This window comes from Pyxicephalus adspersus, chromosome 8 (genome assembly GCF_032062135.1).
Source record: "Pyxicephalus adspersus chromosome 8, UCB_Pads_2.0, whole genome shotgun sequence".
In the NCBI taxonomy this organism is placed as follows: Eukaryota; Metazoa; Chordata; class Amphibia; order Anura; family Pyxicephalidae; genus Pyxicephalus; species Pyxicephalus adspersus.
Window position 1 is genome coordinate 23885550 of NC_092865.1, and position 21354 is coordinate 23906903.

General features: G+C 36.3%; 1 protein-coding gene across 3 annotated transcripts in view; it reads right to left on the bottom strand.

Annotated features, from left to right (window-relative positions):
- The window catches only part of CACNA1E (calcium voltage-gated channel subunit alpha1 E), a 195533-nt gene that overhangs the window by 109159 nt on the left and 65020 nt on the right, over nucleotides 1-21354 (bottom strand). For all 3 annotated transcript variants that reach the window (XM_072419795.1, XM_072419796.1, XM_072419798.1), the window contains exons 3-4: nucleotides 7212-7317; nucleotides 568-707 (exon numbers count right to left, since the gene is read on the bottom strand). In XM_072419795.1, coding sequence (XP_072275896.1) covers nucleotides 568-707; nucleotides 7212-7317 — 246 coding nt within the window. The remainder of the gene's footprint in view (nucleotides 1-567; nucleotides 708-7211; nucleotides 7318-21354) is intronic.

Below are 21354 nucleotides of genomic sequence, written 5' to 3' on the forward strand. Positions count from 1 at the left end.
AAGAGATGAAAGCTCCATATTATATTTAGCCAAATAGGTGCCTATTTTTATTCTGCAACTTATTTTTTCTTTTTTTTTTTCTTTACAGCTGTGTTTTCTTTTTTATAAAATTTTACATATTACCTCTTTACCATGCTTTCTTTTTTTTTATTTCATTTTAGCATTATAATTTGCAAAAAAATCTACTAGTAAAAACTGCTGGAAACCTAAAAAATAATTTCCTGATCCTTTCCCTAGGTCTCTTACAGGCTATTCTTTACTATTGTTATTGTTAATGCTAATTATTCTCACTGACTAAGTCTCTGCTATCATTTTTCTTAAACAGCGTTGATTGATTATCTATAATACATCATATCTGACATTTTTCTTTTGTTTGTGTTTGTGATAGCATTGGAATTGTATTTAAATCTGGCATTTCAACAGATAATAAACACAAATTAAAAACACTTGAGTGGAGTTGGCAAATAAGCAGACATTTAACTGTAGTGGGTGTATAAAATATAGAAATAGCACTTACCCTTTGCAGGAACCGGAAATAAACAAAGAATGTTTGCATAGGACACTCACCCGCTAAGTACTACTATAAAGTCCATGACATTCCAGCCATTGCGGAGGTAAGAACCTTTGTGAAATACCAGTCCTAGGGCAACAATCTTAATTCCAGCTTCAAAGCAAAATATCCCTATGAAATAGGGTTCAGTCTTCTCCTGCAGGCAAGAATGGAAATATAAACAGACATGTTCATGAAGATTTTCTGTTTTTAGAAGGAAAACAGATGTAAATAATAAAGGAAAAGTATTTTCAGCGAGCACATATTCTCATTATTATTACAGAATGTACCATACATTAGATCCAAGCCAAACCCCAGAAATTCCATAGTAGGGTTAACTTGTTAATGTAATTTCTTTTGAAGGAAATCTTCCTAAATATGAAGATTTCATTAAAATTATAACTGGAGAATTTTCTATGGAGGTTCTTGTTTAGGATACTTTGTTATAAGGGTGGCATTTGTCTCCCATTTGCACCTGTGTATTCACCCTGTTACACATACCCCTGGTGAAGATTAATCACCATACATTCGCTGGTCAATAGCAATGATAAACAGCCAATGTTGAGTGCATAAAGACAGAAAGTGCCTAAGAAGGATGGGTCAGATCTTTTAAAGGAGTTCATAGTTTTCCAATCAGCTAGCTGATTTCTAGGATTCACCCAAGATACACAAATATTTTCCAAAGTTCCATTGAAAAAATATATGTGAATCCTAGGTGAGTGACAGAATCATGTTGGGTGTCAGTGGCTTCACCTGGTAGATAACATCTCTAAACACGTCAGCCTTTTTGGCCAGTTTTCACATCTAAAATACTAATGTGCAAAAGTTTTCCAAATCAACAGATGTACAGCATAATCTTCCCCACTATGTAATTCTAGATGGAACCAACTGACCATGTGGCACCATGACCATGCCTTCACCTGGGCTCACTGTACCGCAGCACAAAATGCTGCACACATGTCAGTGCATGCATGGCATTCTGTGTTTAATTATTACCTGTCCACCAGTAATTCTTAAGTAAATGAGAAGAATGTGTAAAAGCAAGTAATGGAGGGGTTGGGGTGGAGTTGGAGATCTACTTTAAATTGCTGGTATTTACATTAGGTCCCACTTTTACATTAGGTCCCAATACCTGCACAGCTTTGTCCTTTTGCCCTTTACAGAATGTTCTGAGAAGTCTGTCACTGTTAGTTTCTGTGTCACTTGGTGATTTATAATGTCCTAATTTTAATAAATGATTTAAAGCAGAATGATTCACCTTGAAGTTCTGTGACCTCACTAAAAGCATTTTGTCTGCGATTTCAATTCTTTAGCAATTGAAGTTGTAACAGTAAATCTGGATATACTTTTAATTTACAGTACAAGGTACATTTCCTCTTATAACAATAAAATTCTCATCAATATGTGGCGTTATTCTGTTCCATCCACATCCATTCATTTTTCTTTCGTAGAATTTATCTGTTTAATAATGCCGTTATAGGACATAAGATAGGTACACTATCTTTACCTCTAAGATGGAGTTGGATGGCAATTACTTCTACAGAGTAGACTTGGCTGACATCAAATCAAAAATAAACACGTTTTCTACCACACCAGCCAAGCCATATGGGAACACAGATGGAATGATTTGTTCAAATCTAATATTGGTTAACATGGCTGTTCTAGATGTACCTTTGGTAAAAGTAATTGTGAACTAAAATAGTACCATATTATATTCAGCCTGATAAAATATGGGGACAGTTAAGGTGTTTTTTAAAAATCAGTATATTGGTCTGATTTAATTAAGATCTCCAAGGCTGGAGAGGATACACTTTCATCAATGATGTTGAATGATACAGCAAACCTGCAATGGATCAGGTCCAGGAATAAAAACATTGCTAACAAATAGCAAGTGACTTTTAAGAATTCCATTCCATGTTTGCTGGATCACCCTGCCTCACTGATGAAAGTGTATCCTCTCAAGCCTTTGGAAAACTTTAATAAATAAGGCCCATTGTGTCCGAATACACATTTTTACTAAAATGATAAAATTTACTAAAAATACAGATTTTACTAAAATGTAAAATGGACTTTAAAATACCTGCACTTGTAGAAAAAAGCTCATAATTCAGAATTTCCAAGCATATAAACAATTATGTTTAACCACCTAGCCGTTAAGCCCGACCTTCGTTCGGGCAAAAAAAAACAGCTAGGATGGTTAACCCCGAGATTTTTCCCATCCATACTTACCTGGTCCCCCTGTGCTCATCCAGCGTCGTTTTCGTATTCCAGCGTCGTCCTCCGTCCAGCGTCGTCCGTCGATCTCCCTCTCCAGCGTCGGGTGCCAGCGGGACCGGTAAGATGCCGGCCGGCATCTTGTGTTCCGCCGCCCGGCATCTTGTGTTCCGCCGGCCGGCTTCTTACCTGGTCCCGCTGATTGTCCCACGTCCTTCTCGTTCCAGCGCCGGATGATCTCTGAAGGGAGAAGCCGTCCCGCGGAGAAAAAAAAAACCGGACGGCTCCTCCCTGCGTGCGTGATGACGTCGGCGCGTGTGCGGGAAATTCAAATAGAAGCTCATTCATTCATTTTGTATTGGATTCAATACAAACTCCTGTATTCAATCCAATACAAAATAATTCAAATAAATACAAAGTGTGTAATTGGTAAATTCAAACTGTCATTTTGTATTGGATTGGATACAAACTCCCATATCCAATCCAATACAAAAAATTAAAAAAAATAAAAGTAAATAACTTGGAAATTCAAATTTATATTTTGTATTTGATTGGATACAAACTTGCGTATCCAATCCAATACAAAATAATATAAAATTAATACAAAGTACATAACTGGTAAATTCAAACGCTCATTTTATATTGGATTGAATACAAACTCCTGTATCCAATCAATACAAAATAATTCAAAACAAACCCCAATAAATACAGAATCAAATTTTAAAAATTGCCACTTATTCCCTGGATGGCTAGTGTGTAACACTCTATCTTACCTTTGCTGATCTTCGCCTAATTTTGACCATTTGCTGCCTGCTTTGACCTCTGCCTGGACTCCGACATCTCTGCCTGCCGCCTGCCCTGACCTCTGCCTGGACTCTGACATCTCCGCCTGCTTTGACCTCTGCTTGGACTCTGACATCTCTGCCTGGACCTGGACATCACCGCCTGCCTGACCCCCCCTGCCATGGCTTCAAGCTTTGTTTATGTATTCATGTTTAAGCTGATTTTTGTGTTTTTCCTTTAATTTTATTAAAAGTAATTTATTTTTTTTAAATGATTGTGTGTTTCAAACATTTTTATATTCATAATATCTACTAGAACCCCTGTTCGGACATATTTCTGTAAGTTACAGGTCTACAATTTAAAAAAAAAATTTCATGAAAAACAGTGGATCACTTTTGGTACAGAAATCTAGACCTCAGTGTAACGCTCAGGAGGTTAATACACATTACATTGTTTTTTTCTGAATGCAGTGCTCCACACATTTAATGCACCAACGCATTGTGGTGTTTTTATACATTTTTCACTTAAAACATCCAGACATGTAGGAGGACATTTATAAATGATTCCCCTGCCAATTTGCTCATAATTTTTGCTTAAACATATTTCCTTCCTGGAAATGGTTAAGAGATTTAGCTACCTACTTGCATAAATGACAACATTGGTGTTTTTATGTTTGTCCCCTTTTATCTTTAGCAAGCTAGATTCTAGAGGACCTTCTACAGCCAGGAAGGGGGCTAACATGTTATCTGAACCCCCAACCATTTCCCATCCAGACAGGTCCTAAGCAAATTAAAGGGTGTGTTTTTTCTATGTATTTTAAATTTCTCTATTGTAAATAAAAACCCTAAATTTGCAAGCCATCCTTCAACCATGTTATAAATGATTCCTGCCCCTTCTAGCTATTCCATATGCAAGCAATGGGATGCTAATGGCCATTAGCATCACAATACATGCTTCCTTTTCAATATAGGAAAAAGCAAAAAGCATTAGGATGCTTAAGAGTGATATTCCAATGATAATTAATCCATCAATTGCTAAATAAAATGTTTTTACCCCAATACCTATTTTTTTTCAAAAGCAAGAGTCTCTTTTTGATGATATTATAATGTTCAGCAACTTTGCAATCAACATTGAAGTTGACAGCCAGCAATAGTTGGCATTTAAAAACTGTTATTCCTGCCTATACTTTACCAATAATTTAGAATAAATGAAATGCATTTTTTTTCCTTTTTTTTTTTTCGGTACATGGTCCCAACGGTCCTGCAGACATCCCCAGCAATTTTGGTGATATTATGTTTAGTGGCTTTCTAAGGAATTTGAAAAGCCAGTCGCCATGGACTTTAACACAAGTATGGAAATGTTCAAATTGGAATATCTACAGTGAACCTAAAATTTGAATTGAATATTATTTAAAAAAGAAAAGCAATTTCACTCATTTCTAATCACGTGGCAGGAAAATAGTAAAAACAGAATTTCTATGCAAAGTGAACACATTGTCATCTACTAAATCAGCATTGTAAGTTTACTAAATCAGTATTACAATGCTTCCTAGTGAAGTTATTTAAAGTTGTTCATTAAAAAAATAGTTATTTTTTGTTTTAGCTATAGCAGTGAAATTGGAAAAGTAGTGAGGTGTTATTCCTGTCTGTGTTTTAATTGGAGAGATTTCCATTCCTTCATTTCCTGAAATAATTCTGAAAATGCAACTTGCTTTTACCCTCCTATATAAATTTTGTCCCCGACCTGGGGCATAGATGCAGATAAATTCTTTTCTCCGACTTTTATTCTGCAGACTTTTTCCAGTCTCACAAAGTACTGAAGCCAAAGACAGCCAGGCAAGTTTTCATTTGGAGAAAGAGGTCAACAATGGCATTTTGTGAGTTTATCTCATGACAAGCAGAAAGAAACTTGGAAGTTTAATTTTCTCCTTCAGTTAAGTGCAGAAAATAGGACACATAAGGACACCAAGAAGGAGTGACAGGACCTGTTTTCTAAAGTCATCTCTCACTGGCTTGTCAGCCCAAGCACATGGAAGCCTGACCTGGGTAAGTCAATGATTATCTCTCCGGGAAAGATCCCACAGGGGAAACACAATTTCATTAGGTAGTAAGTGATTTATTGTGCTGGCAAGCACAGTCTTATTTCATCATCAGAGGATTCACATATGGAGAATTTTATGGAAAAATAGGTTTGTATTACTTTCCCACTGACACTGAACTTCTGTTCCATAAAGAAGACTGGCAGGCAGCAAAAAGGAACCACTGACTACAAATATTCTGAAATATGTAAACATTCAGTGGGCAAACTTTAGGACCCCTTTCAGGGTATTATGGTTGTCCTTGTGCCCATTGTAGATAATTTTTAGGTTAATATATTTATTGCACTGGAACCCCAAGGTTTTTTTAATAAATTAATTTATTGTAATATTTTGTTCACACTGGTGTTAGTATTGGGTATATGAATTTTGAGTTAACAGTTTCTACACTCCAAGTGATTTTTCACACACACTTAGGGTTAAGAAAGAAATGAGTAAATCTAACTGAAGTGACACACCGTGGGTTCTATTTATAAAATAGATAATCTAATATATTCCAGGCCCATGTGCTTCAATGGCAGCAATTGATTCCTATGAGAGAATGTTTGAAGGAATGCCAGATATCCTGTTTTATAAATAGAACCCAGTGATATCCAAGTGCTAAAACAAGTTTTGCAAATGAAAGCTGGTTTACAAAGCCATATATATAGCCATATATATATATATATATATATATATATATATATATATATATATATAAAGTTTATTGTATAATATGAAAAAAATAATAATATGTATTTAATGAGTTGTTTTAAATGCATGTTAATTGGGAAGAATGATTTTTGGTTTCCTCTGCAGATCCTCCAGGGCCAAAATATCACCAATATCACCGGGGTTACCTTTTTAAAAGGAAGAATGACTGGTTTATCTATTTAGGTATTTTTCCATTTTTCTATATGCCTTTTGGGTCCAAGGGAGAGATACCCCTCGTAACCAGTTATTGACCAAACATGAAGGTGGGGGAGACTCTCCAATTTGACACACATCAGCAATAACATTTTACAGAGATTCTACCTCTTCCCCACAAAGCAAACAATGTTCCCATCTATTCAGGAAAACACTTAAAATATAGACTAATTAGTATAGATATATTAATAATAATAGTTTCTAAACCTATAATAAAATATGTTATAACACTCCCCTACACTGTATATTCAAATGTGTATATTAGCATTCAATACAACAGTATTATAATGTTGTTGAGTCAGCTATTCTTGTTCTACAGCTTTCTGGACAGTATATAACCTTAAATGCCAAAAAATGGATTAAAGACTATATAAATAATTGTTACAATATTTAAATACTTTGTGTTGTCTTTCATTCTACTGATGAAGGCAAATATCTGTTTACATGGGTATGCCTAAATCAACTCAGGAAACTGACACTTTGTGAAACAAGAAAATTCTCTGGTATATATGTGGAGAAGGAAATCCATGCAGCATACAAAAAAGGAGTTACATTTGATTAAAATCTGTTATCTATGTTCTAGGATTGAAAGTACATAGAGTCATAAATAAAAAAAAAACACAGTACAAGAGCTCAGAGTTGTAGAAATTCATTGCAACTTACCAGCCTACGAGACATTGGCGTTTTGTCATCTCCAGGAAGGTGCTGCTCCAAGGCCAGGACAATACAATTTGCAATGATGGTAGCAAGGATCATGTATTCAAAAGGAGTAGATGATGAGTTAAGGAGAACTAGTATATATTTTGGACATAAAGATAAAAATGATAATTGTGCAGTATTACATACTTTTACATGGTTTTGATGTGCCTTAACAAGTGACATAATTTCACAATTGACAAGTCTGAATTTATAGAAACTTTGTTTGCCATAAGTATAGGAGAAAGCATCAGGGATCATATGAAAAGAGAAGGAATCCAGATAACATTTGTTTGTGGTAAAGAAATCCAAGATGGAAGTCCTCATGGCAGTCTAGTTGCCCAATGCAAATATCCATAAGGAAAAAAAATAGGCAGCACAATACTTTCTTCAAGATTATTACATTCAAGTATTACTTGGAGCAATGATTGGTATTATCATGGCCAGGTTTGCTTTAGTTTTCACTTTTCCCACTATTCATATACACTAATATATGTCAACCCCTATTTAATGTACAGCTCTGCGTAATATGTTGGCGCTATATAAATCCTGTTTAATAATAATAAATAATAAAAGGACTGACACATTTAAAAGACAATGGAAAATTGGTAAAAGGGTCCTGACTACATTACAATACTTAAGCAAAAGGAAATTAATAAAATATATATAGGCAAATATTTGTGTAAAAGATTGGCTATAAATGAAGTGTTTCTTTATTTATTTAGAGGTTCAGTGAAAGCAGGTTGTTCATGTTTTTGACACTTTTTTGTTTTTCGGGGCTGGTTTTGAACTTCTACCTGTGTAATCATGCATCTGGATGTGCCTCTTCTATGTCATGAAAACCATGTGTTTGACATCATTCCAGCAGTTGATTGACTGCTTCCCCTTTGCTGTATAATTTGGATGAATGAGATGTCAGACGTTTGCAAACTGTCCCTGTAGAGTTCCCAGATACTTCTTGCAGCATTTGGAATTTGGTTTTCTCTTGTTGAAAATAAGCAAACAAGTTGAACAAATGACTGAACTGCATTAAACACTTGTCAACTTCAATGGACAAAAGGGGCGGCTGATTACTATGCAGTTGTGAAGCAGTAACTGCACTGATTCACGCCATGCATCTGCACAGGTCCTTATTCTTGTTCAGGTTCAGGTTCAGTGCATTTAAACTAATGAATTGTTAGAAGGGTAAGGTCACACAAACTCATTGGTAATCTGATGAAACTAACTTTAGTGCTCCCTTGTTGTGCAAATGTGACCAGAGGGATTTACTTCTATAAGTACTATAAATAAGTGACTGCATATTCTTGTGTACTCCTTTGTGTTCACAGTTCAGAGATCTAATGGTTTATTTGCTGAGCACCCCCACCCTCCTGTATTTATTACAATTTTCTTTTATTTCATTTCATGTATATCGATAGTATGTTCTTCTAGGTTGGGTTTTATTGACAAAGCAGCCTTTCGTACCAGTGTATTCTTGTCCGTAACAAACCATGGATTTACCCCCTCCTGCCATACTTACCATTAAATTTAGACAATCCCTTTATTTAAAAAAAATGTCAGGCAGGCTAATACTGAAAGGCAGAGGTTCTACATGCTATGATAGTCAGGGACAAGTAAATTCTGCAGAATGAGGGTAAAGCTTGAACCTATGCAGTATTCTTCTACATCCACACTATCATATCCAGCTGCATATTTGCTAAAGTAGATGTCTCTTCTGCAACTGCTGGAGAAGAAAAAAAAAGGCCCCACATCACTCACCATGACCAATCTATGAAAACCATTAGCCAGTGGAAACATTCCCTGTACCTTAGTCATTGTATTCTGTTGTTGAGGTTCACATAAGAAAAAGTTCCCATTGACTAACGGTTTCCAAGGATGGTAATGCGCCATGTTGTGTATCTTAATGCAATACATGGTAACCAGCCAGACTCTCCAAAATGACACCAAACTGTCCTGGCATCAACTACTCAAGAGTTTTCAAAATCCACAGCACTGGCATTGAAGAGAGATAAGATAAAATTTAGATTTAGTTAATATTACTTTGTATGTTTTTATCTCTATAAGTTTGGTGCCTACTTGGCAGAAAAAGCAAGCAAGAAGACCCAGAATAACTACTTATTAGGATAAACATGGCGGTGTCTTTTTGCCGTGCATATAAATATGTATCATCCTATCCATTATCCTGTGATTAAGTCCCATCAAAGGGGTGTTCGGGCGCCCGATGTTTTTGAATCTCACACTAGCAAAGTAGGAAACGATTGCAGAAAGATCTTACAGTTGCAGTATGAGACCAGAGGATATGATAAAGCCAGGAACTCAGCTAAGTTTAGCCTATAAATAACATAGCAGTTTTAGTCAGACTGATTCTTTAAAATGATAAACATACCCCATTAGTTTATGACTACTCCACTTTAAAGAACTATTTACCTCTGCTAGATTCTCCATATAACACCTATGAAAACGTATGTAAACTTTTCATTTTACACAACGGAGATATTGTGGAAAACAATCATTTAGTAACCCCAGCATCTGCAGAGAAATACATCTCATAAAAATGATATCTTACTGCGTCCACTTAAGTTGCTGCTATCCCTCATGTATCACCCTGTGAAATGTTTAAAACCCCTGCAATACGCTAAAATAAATTCTGCATTCAGATCTTGAAATGCCTCAACATTTCTGCTGTTTAAGTGACATGGCAATAAAATAAAGTCCATTTTATGGCATAGCAATTTTGCTGCTAAAAGTTTATCTCAGTGGCAGATAGATGGAAATTTGTCAGGATACGATAAAATGCAGTTTTTTAGAACAAGGAATGTGTATTTTTAGGAGAAATTGTTAAAGTGACCATGTAAGGACAGAAATATGGGAGCTACTATTACTGATTTTTCAAAGGCACATGCTCAGGGACCGGCAGGCTAATCCTAGAGGGTCACTTATCCTACAAGAATACGGAATAGAAGTACTTGTTAGACATGATAAACGCTTTTTAAAGTCTGTGACTTACTAAGCAAATGATTAGCAAGACCGTCTCAATCATTGTTGGTGCTTCACACTTTTGCACTGCATCAAGGTACAATAAAACAAAATAAAATAAATAAATGCATAAGAAGGAAGAAAGATATCTTGCCCCATTAAACAAAAGAGGTATCCACTGCTTTAATATTTCAAACTCCTAAAGAGTTTCTACCTTCAAACAAAAGGTGGCTATAAGGTCCATCGAAAACTTTATGGAATTTGCAGCAATTGTTTCTTTTTAAGGAATGGTCATTGGTAGGATTGGCATCTCTTAAGAACTAAATAGATGTTTGTATATCTCTTCTGTTAGTGAAAATGAATTTATATGATAAATTGAGTTAAATTTTTTTTTTTATTTGTATTTAAAATCATATATGGCAGCTAAGACTCCTTCCTGTGATGAAGCTGTAATAAGTGAAACGCGTCAAGAGCAACACCATGTCAAAGAAAGTCTGTAAACCTAACAAAGTTTGTTTAAAAAAAAAACAAAAAATGTTTTGTTAACCAGTGTGGTTGTTTTTATTGATAATTAAGAATAAATATCATTCATGAATTTAAAACTGTGTATATAAAGATTTAGAGATTGAGAGTACCTGAAAACCCCCACCAAAAAAAGCACATGTTGCAAATACTATTTTCTGTTCAACATTGATTTAAAGGTGTGGTACAATTGGCTGAATACATTCCCTGCCAATTAACAAAAAGTGACTTTACAACTATACATACTGTCAATGCATTTTTCTTAGATTTTCTAAACGTTGGCCTTTTCCAAGCTTTTAAAGCCAAAGGATCCAATAAAATATTTTCAAGTTAACAATTGTACAGGACACCAAGGCTGTGTCCTGCATGGTAGATATATTTCTCCCTTCTTTAGGTCATGGTCCCTTTGAAAAAAGGTTTTTGTACTGCAAAAATGTGAATTTGGTCTGGCAACCTGCAGTGGCCATTTTATTAAGTTATTACAGGGCCCCGCCTCTTGTATAGGAGGGTGGGACCTGCGTGGGCCTTAATATCCAACTGCAGTACAGCAGGATTTCCAACTCACCTGACAGGTATGTCTGGGGCTGTCCGGGAGTAGGTGGGGCAGACTGAGTCTCCAAGGCTGGAGAAGATACACTTTTATCAGTGAACCTGGGTGATCCAGGAAACCTTTAATTGATCTGGTCCATGATTGAAAATATTTGCTAACAAATAGAAAATTACTTTTAAGAAATCCATTTCAGGTTTGCTGGATCACCCAGCTTCACCAATAAAAGTGTATCCTCTCCAGCCTTGGAGAGCTTTATTAAATCGGGCTTTAGTCTCAGTTCAGACCGCAAAGCTGAAGGAAGCACGACAACACACAATACTTGTGAGTACCAAGTCCAAACCTTGGCCGGCAAGAAGGGGAACATTTCAGAACATTTAGAAACACATTTTACTTTTAAATGTTCCATTGTATGTGAAAATGACACACATTTTATATTCCACTTTTTGAGCTTTCCACATTACTGGCTAAATATTTTGAACTTTAAGGGTATGTATTACCTCTGGCAGAGATCACAGTACTCATCCTGACCATGCCTTCTTCTGCATTTCTCACCAGAAGCACAAAAAAATATCCAAGATTATACATTCATGCTATTTATGGAACTCGTGTAGTTCTTGGTTTTGTTCACAAAGGTCAAACATATATCACCCCCTTCTACTGCCCCTCACCTTGTGGATTGCTACAAAGTAACAATGTTGCAGTCTGATCACCAATAGGAGGAGGAAATGTTATTTACTTCCCAAACCAAATGCATGACTTGATATCAGCCTAGGCACAGTCATGGTTATTTAGTGTTAAGAAATGGAAATATACATTGCTGCTGTGTGCCATAAAAATGCATGCCAGTAATTTATTCATGCAGTTGCTGAAAGGACCACTTTAAAGTATTAGATTTCTATATTGTAATTAAACATTATTTCTATTTGGTTGCTACTGATTGCTGTATATTGCACAGTCCTCATTGTTTTGTTTGCAACCTAAATAATAAGGCCTATAAGTCCTTGTATTTTACATGCAAGAACAAGCTTTTTCCCCTTTTTTCTAATTAATTACCCGTCGATCATTCTTAAATGATTTACGAAGGGTAGCCTGAGTGTCATTTCTGCCCAGCGTGTTTTGTTTTGAGGATGTCTATTACATAGTAGGTTGGTGAGAAGCCCCTATGGTTCTATTTTAGTTAAGCAGCGCTACACACCGTAGAGAAATATAAAGAATTCCGGATGGGTCCCTGCAGGCTTTCTTATTCAGTGTGCTTGAATGAAGCTGCCAAAATGTCACATCAGCCAAGTAGACAGTTAACATGATAGAAATACCTGGCAGTAGCTGAGGGCCCCAGATAAATATCCATTACTATAGCACTAACAAAAAGTAGGAGAGATTATCATGAGCTACGTGTCAAGGAAACTGCAATTGTTATCTAGACTTAACACCAGAACACTGCAGTGTAAGATTAAAGGGCTTTAAGAAAAGATTTCCTATATATTAAAACTAAACTTCAATCCAAACGACATATTGTATATCTAAACTATCCTTTTGCCAATTTGCAATTCTATCCAGCCAGGAGGGTGATGCCACTGTCAATGTTGGTAGTAAAGGATGTTGCTAGGATTGTGAATGACCTGGGCATTCATAGGAGTTTCAGGAAGAAAAATTATGTTGTGCTCATAGTGTGCAATAGCTAATGATGGTTTGGACCACATTGCACTGTCATCGATAAGGGCTTAAAGAAACATATAAGACAGAATGTAGGTCTATACAATTTGTGCTTACTACACATCATTGTCCTCCTATCCATAAAATATGTTTGAGATAACCTTCCACAAGCAAGAATCTTTAAGACATTAACTAAATATACTCAAGTATTAAACCATTATTGTTTCCCCCTCAAATTATCATTAGATCCAAGACATGTTTTAAGGTTTACTAGAGTGAACATTTTTCTCTTTTTACTATGCTTAGACTAATCATGTGGTTAAGGCAGACAGAGCCTCTCACATAGCAATACCTTACATCTGTATCTCCAGATACTAGAAAAGTGTTAAAAAATGTGCCTAGAGAAAATGGAGTTTTATTTTAAGCTTCCATAAGAAACAGAGCTTTTTTTGTATAATAGTGGCATTTACAGGCACACGTCCCACTGACTGATGGAAGATTGTTTTGCCATCTGTCATAGTACTATTTATAGCAGCCATTCTCAAACAGGGTTCCATGGAACCTCAGTGTTCCTCCAGAGGTTGCTAGGGGGTTCATTGAACTGTGGCTGGTTATTCTCCTTTCTGATAATGCCTACATAGTTCTGGAGCCAATGCCACTTAGTAGAGCAAACTGCATGGCTCTAATGATGTTTTTATTTGTGGAAGAAGGTGGCATTTGTGTCACCTGTGTAAGGAAGTATTCATTCCACTGGCCACCAATTTTAGAGGCTTTTTTACTGTTTAGTTCCCCAATAAATTGGTTTTAGGTAGTGGCTTCCCAATACCCGTAAATTACGTTAAGGGTTCCCTAAGTATAAAATGTATGAGAAATACCACTTTATAAAAACAAAGTCTGTAACATTTAATTTTAACCTAGCCAAAATTGCCATCTTTTCCTAAACAAAACATACAGTACTTATAAGACAATGTAATTAAATGAAATTACTGTAATTAATCTTTTACTATCATAAAGATAGAATCATCAAGAAAACTCACAAATTTTTCTGATATCCTAAAATGAAACTAACCTGGTTCACAATTTTCTAACAGCTCTACAATGCCTTCCACAAAGAGAGGCCTGGAGCGGGGGAACGAAGTGAGGGGCTAGTGGAAGGCCTCCATGACTGGGAAGGGGTAGGGAGCAGGCAGTGCTAGGGTTAACTATTGCAGCGTGGTGAGGAGGGGGAGTTTGTTGGACGGGAGCAAGGGGGGTTACATAGTTGGGGGAGGGGGAAAAGGAGTGAAAAGGGGGGGGGGGCGGCGGAAGAGGAGGATCATTCTACGGCAGGATGGGGAGAGTGGAGAAAGTTTACCGCCCACCCTCCCCTGTAATGTGGTGATTGTGGGGACTTTGTTTAGGATGGGATTTTTTTGCTGCGGGTAGGTCGTCAAGGGAAGGTGGTTTTTGGGAGTATTTCAATGGGGGTTAGAGACTCATCTTCGGTATGGGTGCCTCTGGAATTGTGGTTTATTTGGTAGTTTGATGATTTTTGGTTGAAATGGGCTGCGAGTGTCGCTGATATCGTTCCTGAGCTTGTTGCGGCTAAGAGCAAATAAATCACGGCGGTGCAAACCCAAATAAGTACGGAGGTAAAGAAGAGGGGTCTTCGAGGACCAGTAACCAGGAGAGTGTGTTAAATGGGTCAAGGTTTATAAGTAAAGTTGTTATTTATGTATTTTTATTGTTATTTGTATTGTTATTTATGGGTAATTATTTTGCTATTTGGTTATTTATGGTTATTTGTTTGATTTGGTTATTTATGGAAATCTATTTTATGATAATGTTTAAATTTCAATTGCTTTAAGCAATGTATGTTTAATAAAAGGCCTTTTGGCCATTTAACCAGTGTTATGGCGTTGTGTTAATTTTGGGGTTTTAAGGGAAGGAGGGTACTGTTTGCGGGGTCGCTGCTTTGTCACAGTCATGTGTCCTACTGATGACCATATTTTAGAACAGCAAATAGTTACTAAAGTTGTTCTTTTGCTAATTAAGGCTCCTCTAATTAAGGATTAACTCAGAACATCTCAATTATCAGATATTTCCTCCACACTTCCTAGTGCCAGTTAGTGTGTAGGAGAACAGATCACATGCCTTGTGCTAGCCTAATGTCAGCAAGAAATGTGTTATCTGGCTGGGTGGAGATAGATTTTATAAAGAATACAAGCAACAGACGCTGTTCACATTCATAAAACAGCACCGATTACATGAAGGGCTCTTCTGTTATTTTAGTGCATTCGCAGAATATTTATTGTATTGTCTCCAAGGGTATTTTCATGTTTACACATTGGAAAAGGAATGAAGAAACAATAACCTTGTATCTCCCTAGAGTGCCACTGGATCTTTAGGACAAACCTCCACTATCACCTACAAAGCAGTGGTCATTGCCTGAAGGATCTATCACCATGCCCGAGTATTGTTCCGAGTGTGTGCAGGATCCATTCTAGACTTCTATGGGACCTCTCCTGAATGTCCCATGTCTCAGGAGAAAGCCACAGAAAAGTATAATAACAATTTTGTTCTGCAAATGAACAACAGAAAATAGACGTATGCTAAAGGGAAACAAACATTTTTTTAGGCTACATCTTCCAGAATTCGGCAAAAATGCAACTGGCACAAGACAGAGTTGGCTGGCAAAGATTGAGTCAGGGGATGTCAAAACGGCTACTCTCAATTTATTCCTGCCCTTTAAAACTAAAATTTATACACTTGAAATAATTTAACAATGCCAGGTGTGGAAGATAAATTCCATTATGCAAATGAGCGATGCCAATTAGTAAGGCCATTTCCCCTGAGTCAGTCTAGGTGCAGAATTTTCATGTCTGTCAGGCTTATTTTTTTCATGACTACACCTAATACAGAACAAACAGCTAAATAAATAGCTGAAATACACAAAAGTGGTGGAGGGGATAGCAAAGACCTCTTCCAGCTGGTTAAATAAAATTAGGGCGAGTGCTGACAAGCTTTAAAACCACCCTATTCATACACATCTTTGGTAACACAAAAGAAGCTTGAAGCGGGTCAAATGCACCTGCACTAAACTCTGAAAGATCTCAGAAACATCTCAACCTGATGTCAAGCGCAAGCTTAGTGCACCTTAAGGCAAGCTGATTTTGCCCATTACTGCAAGTGACTCACAACATGTGACTAAACTTTTTGGCAGAGTTGTTCAAATCATGTCACCTTCTGGTTGTTACTATTGTGGCTCCGCCAGCATTCTTGTTATCCTTGGTCATATCTAGCAGATGTATGCCTCAGGCAATAACCTACAGGTACCGAAAATATACAAACCAATCATTGATCAATGCTACTACTTAATTCATCACTACTGTTCTTAAGGAGTTAATTATTAAAAAAAAGCATGTGTTACAGCTCTGAGTCTGCAGTAAATCTGCTTTTACAGTTTTTACTCAATCCCTTGGCAAAATACCACAAATACTTGTTAATTCTGCAAGTGAAATCTACCCCATTCAGCTTCCCGTGATGGAATGGCAACAATGCTGCACTGTTCCAGAATTCACAGCAGAATTGCCACCCTCATGTAGGTTGTGCCTGCTTACACTATAGGGGATAAAAAGATGTTACAGAGGAGCTGTGGCTTCCACTGTGAGCCGAAGTCTGGGAAGAAAAGCATGTAAAAATGTTTGGTGAAGTCAGGAAAAGTAAATTTTAAGTTTGAAATTGTGGAGGTAACTGGATTTAGTTCTTGTCATTCAATATTCTTGTACCTACTGAACAAATGCTAAACTCAAGACCAGTGGAAGGAATGGCTATCCTCCATTCTAAACAGCTAAAGGACATTTTGTCTTTTGGGTCCTTGTGCAGTGACACATGAATCAGCTGTAGTATAGCCTAGCCTTAAGAGCTAGCAGACAAATCTTTAGCCATTACCCTCCTCTACCATTATTTGTGTTATCTGCATCATGCTAGACAACAAATCACATGCTGCATAAGCACAAAACAAAGCAATAAATAAAACATTGCATGATACATGGCAAATTTACAGCTTACCATCACATAAATGATGTAGGAAGCAAGGAATTAGACCATAATGAATGATACAATGGGAGGCATAAAAAAATAAAAAATAAACCAGTTCTGTAGTCATGCAATGACACAGTACAAAAATAAACCAAGAATAAAAATTTAAGCTTGTATAAAATAAATATTTTATAAACATATTAAAAATATTCATACGATGATGGCACAGGTGAAAATTAGGTGTACCCTGTACAGCAATATATTTTTCATAGAAAGAGTCAAGCCATCTTAAAAGAGAATTTTAGAGCATTTTCTTCCAATCTCAAGTAACAAGATCTCTGCACCTGATTTTGGACACTAGCTGTGTCCTTTAAAAAGTAATCCTGTGCTCATGTTTGCCCTGGTTTTCTTCCAGACACTAAGGCCCTTCCCAATCCCATGCAGGTAAGTTAATTGGCCTTCCCCATAATTGACCTCTCTAAGGCCAACTCTGCTCAGGACATATGTCTACGGTAGTGACGTTAGATTGTGAGCCACTCAGTGACATGAATATGGACATTATATAGACTTTATAAAGTTCTGTGTAATGTGCTGGAGTTATATAAATATAAAATAATTATCATTTCTAGTTATAATTAAAATACATTTACACACCTGAATTCACACTGAGAAAATAAACACTTTTATTAAACAAATGTATTAGGCAAATATTTTATTATTATATATCTAAGTTTAAGAACTGTGTATTGTATCAATTGCAAACATAATTTATGTATCAATATTAATGTCGCCATTTTTAACCCTTTACTACATCTCAGTGCTGCTTGATCTCCTTCAGCCTTTTTAAGACACTTTTTGTCTACATGCTTTTGTGTGCTGTGCAAAATCAGACCAGTCAATGGTGGACCATGCCTGTGCAATGCATCTCTCAGCATAGCCAATTTCAGCCTTAATCAAATTTAAAACTGAGAGACAGCTGTCACTTTGTAACAAGTTTAGACCATACCAAGTCTAAACAAGAATCCAAAAATAAATATTGAAAAGTGATGAACATATTAAAGCCATTAGGTTTAGTGATTGTAAATGTACTTTAGCAAAGTAATACTATTCTGGTTTTTACTTTACTATACTATGGTATGTAATGTTAATCTTTGAGCTGTGGTACATGTCTACCCAGAAAGCTGCAAGGTCTGTTTAAAGGCAATTGTTTATTTCTCTTTAAAGGAAACTCCAGGTAACAAGTAAAGCCAAAAAACAAAATCATTATTGCAATTGTGCTGCAGCCAGAACTTTCAGTCAGTTCACTTTGATCTAATGCTTATGGGCTCCTTATATCACTGCACCTTTCAAATTTCCCAAAAGAAAGCTTGGCAGAACTTCAGCATTTGTACAAAATACTTACTGACAGCAAAAGACAATCAGCAAAGGAGGGTCAGAAAGGTAAGGGAGGCCTGGAGGAGAATGAGGGGGTTTGAGAACAGTGCAGCAAAAGAACAGAGAAGAGAAAGTTGAGGGGTTGGGGCACAGAGTCTATTTAGGAGAAGGAAGTGGAGAATAAATGGCAGCCGGGAGCAGCTCAAAAGCAGAGGGGAGCACACAAAAGGCATGGGAGGTTAGAAAGAGCAGAGGATCATTGGGTGAAAAGTGCACAATGCAGGGAACAAGCTAAAGTCCCACTGTTAACATGATAGCATCTTCTGCAATAACTGCTCTTACCTGCCTGCTCACTGCCCAGCTGCCGCATGCATTATTGTGCTTAGGTACAGAAGGAAGATGGCGGTGCTCAGTGACGGATCAGAGATAAATAAGAAATTATGGGTTTAGTTCTGCTTTAACACCCCATGCACTGCAAAACAGACATGGAATAGGGGTATAAAAAATGTCCTGCATGGAAGTTGTTATATGGAATATTACATGGAATGAATATGCATGGCAGGTGTAAGATGTGAATAACACAGTTATGAAAGTATTTTTTCATTATTCTGCCCTTTTTTTCACTTCTTTTGTAGGGCAATGTAACATTGTTTCATGAGTAAAAAAAACATAGTTTGGCTCAATTAAATAAACTAAAGATGAGCTGATGTACTGAGAATGCACAATAAAGTGATATATTATTGAATTATATGTTATGTTACCCTCACTTTTTAGCTGCCTACCAAGGAAAAAAGTCACACGCCTATTGGCTGTTGGATATACCAATCACTAAGTATTAGCAGTCTGCCTAAAGTTTACAGCAACCTTTGCATTCAACTCAAGTATATGCGATCTCCCCCTTTCATTAACTTCCATTGAATAATAAATAGCTCTCAATGTTGAATGAATTACTAGGCAAACAGTTTATTTTATATACTCCTTAATATCATTGATTTTGGGTGAACATCTACAGACAAGGAAACTGAGTCTACTTCAGCATAATTTATGGATTTATGTAAGTGCTACAGTATGTCCAGCAATTCACTGCTCACGAATGTAGAAGTGGATAATTAATCTGGTGGTTGCCAGGCATACAAAATGTATATTACCATGACACAATATGGAAAAAAGATTATGCATCCTGCAAAGATGACATTTATCAGACATAAAACAAAAGTTTGATCACGTCACAGTGACTGAATTGTGAATTTTATTTAGGAAACATCAATATCTCTCTACAATACTTTCTTTAATAAATTGCAAACCCACACAGGTATTTTTTCCTATATTACCATTTCTTCCCTTTATCTCTTTCTCTCTGTCTGCTTCTTATTCTCTTGTGTTCAGCAACACTCAGCACAATGCGCTTGCCAAAACAATGTGATTTTCATACTCTGAAACACAATATGTTTAGATGTCTGAGCAAAACCCAACTGGCTTCTATTTATTGATATGTGGTTTTTCACAGTGCAACAATGTATGATTAAAAAGAGTTTAAAGAGAGAGAATAAGAAAGAGATTAAAAAGTGCAATTTAATGGTAAACCTCAAAACATGAACATTTTATATTTATCTCTCAATTCTATATTTCAGTATCCGCCCCATTCATTCAATCCACTTCCTATGGTTGTCCAGGACACACACCCTGCTGTTCCATAAGCAAGCGTGAATCCTTAAAGTGGCTTTATAGACAATATTTAGAATCCACTGACTGTCAGAAGAAAAGCTATAAGACACTTATGATTAGGTACCCCAGTGCAAAACACACCTTCATTTTTTTTTAGTTTTTATAAGCGAGTTGATTAATGTAAACATAATAATGAATGGTGATCAACAATGCTTTCTAGTTTTATTCCTAAATAAAATATTGCAACAGACAGGTCCTTTATGGCAGAACAAACAGGTAATGTCTGTTCTGCAATAAAATAAAGTGACCTGATTGCATACAAATCTAAATTCCTTTCCAATTAGCAATGTGACAAGCAAGATTCTGCTGTTTTATATTTGGAACTCATTTATCCTCCAAGCGTTACCTGGAAGTGATATTAGGTAGTCTTCATATACCAAAGTGCAAAAACAGCAATGTTAGTATATAGATGATAAAGTATTGGTGTTATCTGGAGTCTTTCATCAATATTGGTTTCTGTAGCTCTGACACATATACAGAATGACATGTTGTAAAATTTTCCTGACTAGAACAAAACTATATTTGTTCATGAGAATTTGTATTAGAACTGTAATAAAAGCTATATGTTTCTGCTACATAGCAACTGTCCAGGTTCTTGGGAAAAGTCTCTAAACTCCCTAATGTATTCCATGTCAGGTACTAGGCCTGGTTCTGTTTAGAATGAGGGGTTGATAGGGAAGGCAAGTCCTTATTTTGCTGATGATACAGAGGGACATACATATATATATATATATATATATATAGTTATCCATCACATCGTACCAACATTTTACAGATTTTACCAAAATAATGGAACTTTTGTTCATTACCTGATATGATCATCGTGTTAATGAATGATCACATTTGAATGAACTGGCTATTTTATAATTTACCAACACTTTTACATTTACCTGAATGTTTTAAAGAAGAGCAGGCAGGCCTACTATATAAGAATACACATAGATATGAGGGATATGTGGGATCCCCCACTTTGTTTTGGACACCATGATTGCCAATTTTGCTGCAAATAGCACTTTACTTATTTATAATGCACATCTGGAATTTAAGTGAATAGCTTTTCTGATTGCCAATATAGGGCAAACAACGTATGGCCAGTGGCTAGTTTTGTAATCCTGATCACTAGGATCTTTTTATGTTTGTTACTAAATTGGAGGTAATTAGAATTTCAAAAGTGCAGAACAAAAAAGTTACAATTTGAATTTCAAATCACCACTCTTTATAAATAGCCTTCAAAGGTGAGTAATAGGGTTGATATGTGGTATAGGTGTTTGCAACATGAAACAGTGGAAC